This window comes from Protopterus annectens, chromosome 2.part0 (assembly GCF_019279795.1).
Source record: "Protopterus annectens isolate FY-2018-M chromosome 2.part0, PAN1.0, whole genome shotgun sequence".
Classification (NCBI taxonomy): Eukaryota; Metazoa; Chordata; order Ceratodontiformes; family Protopteridae; genus Protopterus; species Protopterus annectens.
In genome coordinates, this window is record NC_056728.1 from 25,856,481 (window position 1) to 25,861,480 (window position 5,000).

Genomic DNA, 5,000 nt, shown 5'->3' on the forward strand with positions numbered 1-5,000 from the left:
GGGCTGCCTTCTTTATGTTGATCAACTTGACTTTTGCCTTTGCAAAAATATTCTACCACATCGAATCTCTTTCTTTCCCATGCCCATATTTCTTTTATATACTTTTCATAAATCTCTAGGTCATGTTTATATTTTCTCACTTCCTCAGATGCTTCTCTTTCCAAACTAATCAAAGTTTCTTGATCTATTTACCATTTTTCACAAATCTGTTGCATTAATGAATACAAATTTTTATTTGAAGCTTTTGACAGTTTTTCTTGTGAAAGTATTTCTTTCCTCTAATTTCTCTTAATCATTTTGTACATCTTTTGTCTGTAAAAACAAAATGAAAACTCCAGCAAAGCTAGAACCTCCACCGAGTGACCTCTCAAACCTATTGTATCAGAAGTACATGGGATATATGCAAATGACCCTTATGAACATCAGGTGTTTCAGCTAATTGGCGATTCTGAATGCCCATGACTTGTTTTGTCATTTTAATGTACAATTTCTGGCCAATAGAGCCAAACCCCACTAGCTGTGGATATGCATATTTTGGCCTTTTGACCTCGTCAGCACAGCACAAGCAGAGTGTTTGACTAAGCATTAGAAATAGGCACAGTCACATCTGATGAAGTCACCTATTTTAAGAACTGCCTGGTCCCTTGCTCCACTGAAAACAAGATCTTTGTCTTGAGTGGAAATAAATTTTACAATAATAAATCTAGGAAGGATGTTTTTACTAGAAGGAATTATGGTTAAAGCTGCGTGTCCTTTCAATCCCGAAGGATAATGCTTCCAGCAGGTTTAAGGTTTTAGAAACCCAAGAAATCAGGAAGTTAATCATATTGTCCCCCTCCATCTGCTCCAGGATGTCATAGATTCTTATATTATTTCTCCTGGCTCTGTTTTGATCTATCTTCTCACAGAGTCTGGTATTTTCTCAAAGAAAGCCTAAGTTTTTCTCTCTTTCTGTTAACCTTCAGCCTATATCTGTTACAGTCTCCAAGTGCAGCAATCTGGGCAGCTTGCTGTTTGAGGACATCATTCAATAAGTCTATTTGTTTGGTAGTATCTTCCTCTATACTGTCAACTTTTAGGTTTAGTTTGTCTATTTTTATCACCAAATCTTGAACACTGGTAAAGAACTGCCTGTATTTCCCTTCTTCATGGGATTTTCTTCCTGGGAGAACTTGGAATTGCTCATCTCCCTTTATGGATGTAGTTTCATTGTCCCTTCTTCTAGAGAGTTTGACAGAAGATTTTTATTTAAAAAAAAATGACGCCAACATCTATCATATGATTTCCAGAGTCTAAATTTGTTGATTTCAGGTAGTTACTGGTGAAACTGGATAAGAATTCCTGTCAAAAAAGGATGAGCACTGCAGATCTTAAGAACTCTGCTGCTTTCAGCCTGTCATCCAAGCCACACCCCCCTGCACCATTGTTTTCTATTTACATCCCAGTGCTTACCCCTAGGCATAGCCACTACAATAAAGGAAAACTAAACTCTCTTAGAAGTGAACTTCAGAGTGGTCTCTCAATTTTTGGTGATTTGACTACAGTTGAAGAGCAAGAGACCTGTTCTCCACAATCCGAAATTATTATATCTCTTATGTGACCGAATCCTTAAACTGTAACACGAGACATTTTTAAAGGCTACAAAGAAAATTTTAAGTATTTTTAAAACTACCAGAAAAAGTTGAAAAGCCATATAAAGGCAATCAGTGTGGCTGATTATTCTTGGTTATGTTTGCATGATGCTTTTTGGCATTACATGCTATTCATTTCTTTGCATTTGTTCACCAAGAATGCTTATAACCCCTTTTCAGTAGAGGCCTAGAGAAATAAGCTCCACAAACAGTAAGATACAGAATGGTAGCATTAATTTACGTTTCGCATATAAGTAGAACAGATTATTTTCACATAACCACGAATGACAATAGGAAAAAAAAAATATATATATATATATATGTGTGTGTGTGTATATATGTGTGTGTGTATATATATATATATATATATATATATATATATATATATATATATATGGATCTACTTTAAATTAATGAAAGACCACTTACCAAAAAATTTAATTGCCGAAACAAGATGTCAGAAACTGGACTTTAACAAACGACAGTATTGCTGAAACTTTTCTCAAGGTAAGTATCCAGTCAACCAACATTTCACAAAGAAACACACCAGACTATCTCCAACCCACCCAGGTGGGCGTTTACACCCCCCCCTTAATGAAACACATCAACTTTGAGATCGCACTACGGTGGGGAAAAGGACAAATTTCCCGATGTTGGCCAACTGGATATATACCCTGAGAAATGGTTCAGCAATACGGTCATTCTTTAAAATTAAGTTTCGGACGTCTTGTCTTTGTGATTTTGTCTTCAGGTTAAGTGGGCTTTCATTAATTTGAAGTAGACCCATGTGTGTGTGTGTGTGTGTGTATATATATATATATATATATATATATATATATATATATATATATATATACACAAACACACATACACACATGCAAGTGTGTATGTATGTTTATATAATTTTACAGACACTACACAATACAATCAAATATGCTTGAAATTGCAATGTGACTGCACAGAAAATAGGAGTACTTTCAATGACTAAACAGGTGAGAAAATTAAAATCATATCTTCCTTGTATTACTTTTAGCGAGTGTTATATTTATGTTCTCTTGCATCTCAAGACTTTGTTGTATTAATAAAAAAAATGACAAAAAGTGGTATTAAAAAGATGCACCTTTATATGAATGTACTTTCTGTATCCAGGATAACGGGTTCACCTTCATTAGTGCGTATGGTATGCTGATAACATGCATTCGGTTCAAGACACACTAAAAAAAGACAGAAGAGAATGTTTTACAGCATATACAAACACAACAAAGAGCAGAAAATGAAAGTAACTGTTCAAATGTGTCACAAATATACTGTGAAATAACTCGAAGCAGAAGATACTTACAGTTAGAACCCCATGCAAGAGCCCAACATCTCTCTTAAAATCTAGCACATTGGTTATGGTTTCGGCTGGAAAAAAAGTTAACAAAAATTAAAGTATATCAAAGCCAAACAAATGTTCTTACACATCAGTTTCAAATACACAATGAGATTTGAATGATTAAAGCATATTACTGATGCAACAGTTTGAACTGCACAATAAGAAAAACAATTAAACCATAACACACGTATATAAAATGGCAAGAAAATATGACTTGAGAGTTGCCCTTTAAAATTGCAAGTAAGTTAAATTCTTATACAGATCTAGATAATAAAAACTGTTCACTTTCTCAAAAAACTTACATAAAGCACTTTTAAGGTTATGCATCACAGGGGTTTTCAGGACCTGATACATGCTCATTGTTCTGAATTTATTAAATCTCACGTGGAAGGTGTTATACTGTCCAAATGACAAAGCGTTTTATCTAACCTATAACTTAAACATACAGAAATCTTTTTTCCCCATGTAATTCTTGCCTTAGTGTCTGCCAACCATGAAATCTTATCTTGACTAGAAACAAACTATTTAAATTCCTTACCTGGGAATTTCACCCAGGATCATGTCGCATATCACCTACTCAGAGGTGATCTCTGCCTAACATACAAAGCTATGTCAAACCTAGAGCTGTTGGACATGCTCCACTTAAAGAAACCCCAATCCTTCCAAGCTACATGCTCTAGGGACCTAAACCTTGTCACCACAATAAACAGAACATGCCGGAGGGATAGATTTCTGTCCCAGAGACTTCCCATACTCTGGAATAAACTACCTATCTATATCAAACAAAGCTCCTCATTAGCACTCCAAGAAAAATCTTGATGATTGGATGGGAAATAGGAAATTCACTCCGGGGATCACCTCTGTGGCTCTGCTCGACAGTGGCACAGGAAAATAATTTGCTTGGGTGGAAAAAGCCAGGGTACCTTTTTGGCTGGACTTGTATAGGCCCCAGGATCGATAGCCTAATACCTACCTATGAACCAAATCATTGAGATGGATAAGGAGATGTACGATCCAAATCATTGAGATGCATAAGGAGATATACGATCCAAATAATTGGGATGGATAAGGAGATATACGATCCAAATCACTGTGGAAGCCCACAATTTGTTTTCCACACAAGTACATGCTTCGCATACCCACAATGAAAGATACCACCAGGCAGTGGCTTGCTCAGCCTAATGTCCACTTTCCGGCTATTCACTTGCCTCGTTGTTCCTCATTCTGGAGAGAGTGGCAGTTTATAGTCAGTTCCATGCCACTATGACCCCAGGATTGCTATGTCTATCCCCAACTCAACAGCTTCACTGGACACCTGAGTCACTAACTGGAAATGGGTCACCTTCGTTATAGCAAGGGCTACATCAATAAAAACCACTACAGCTGGCAAATGCAGAGAGATTTGACATAACAGTTGTAAGCCAGGTCCACAGGCAAACATGGGTTTAAGCCCTTAAGACTCACTGCAGTACTTATCCCGGTCTGTTGGCACACAGGAATAAAAGCCGTGACTATGACTTAAACAACTTGAGTTAGATTAGCAGTCTGGATGTTGAAGGAGCAGGTGAAGGGAAAGAGATGACTGAAGAGGCAATGGCTGCTGTCTCTTTCAGCGGGAAAGATGTGATGTATGCCGCCAAGCATACTTCCCAATGAAGAATCCCCAGCAAAGGCTGGCAAGACAATGGCAGCACTTGCTTCAAGAGGCAGCAAAGCCTTCTGAAGCATTACATCACCTGTGGAAGCAAGTGACACACCCAAGTACAGCACAATGCATGCTGAATTCAGTGGTGTGCCCAGCAGGTGTAAGCCTCAAGTGTAACATCAGTGACCCAAACAGGATGAAAGCACCACTCTGCCACTTGAACCCTTTGTCATTAAGAAGTTACATCGACACCTGACCATACAACTCCTCCTTAATGACAGGCCAGCATCTCTTATTGAAAACAGTAGCTACCACTCAATACAGACATTTCTATAATCTCTCTCTCTCT

At 37.5% G+C, this 5,000-nt stretch overlaps 1 protein-coding gene across 1 annotated transcript in view; it reads right to left on the reverse strand.

Annotated features, from left to right (window-relative positions):
- Positions 1–5,000, reverse strand: part of LOC122793692 (disco-interacting protein 2 homolog A-like) — a 2,141,448-nt gene that overhangs the window by 727,973 nt on the left and 1,408,475 nt on the right. Inside the window, exons 13-14 of the mRNA XM_044061912.1 lie at positions 2,971–3,035; positions 2,752–2,845 (exon numbers count right to left, since the gene is read on the reverse strand). Of these exons, the coding sequence (XP_043917847.1) occupies positions 2,752–2,845; positions 2,971–3,035 (159 nt within the window). The remainder of the gene's footprint in view (positions 1–2,751; positions 2,846–2,970; positions 3,036–5,000) is intronic.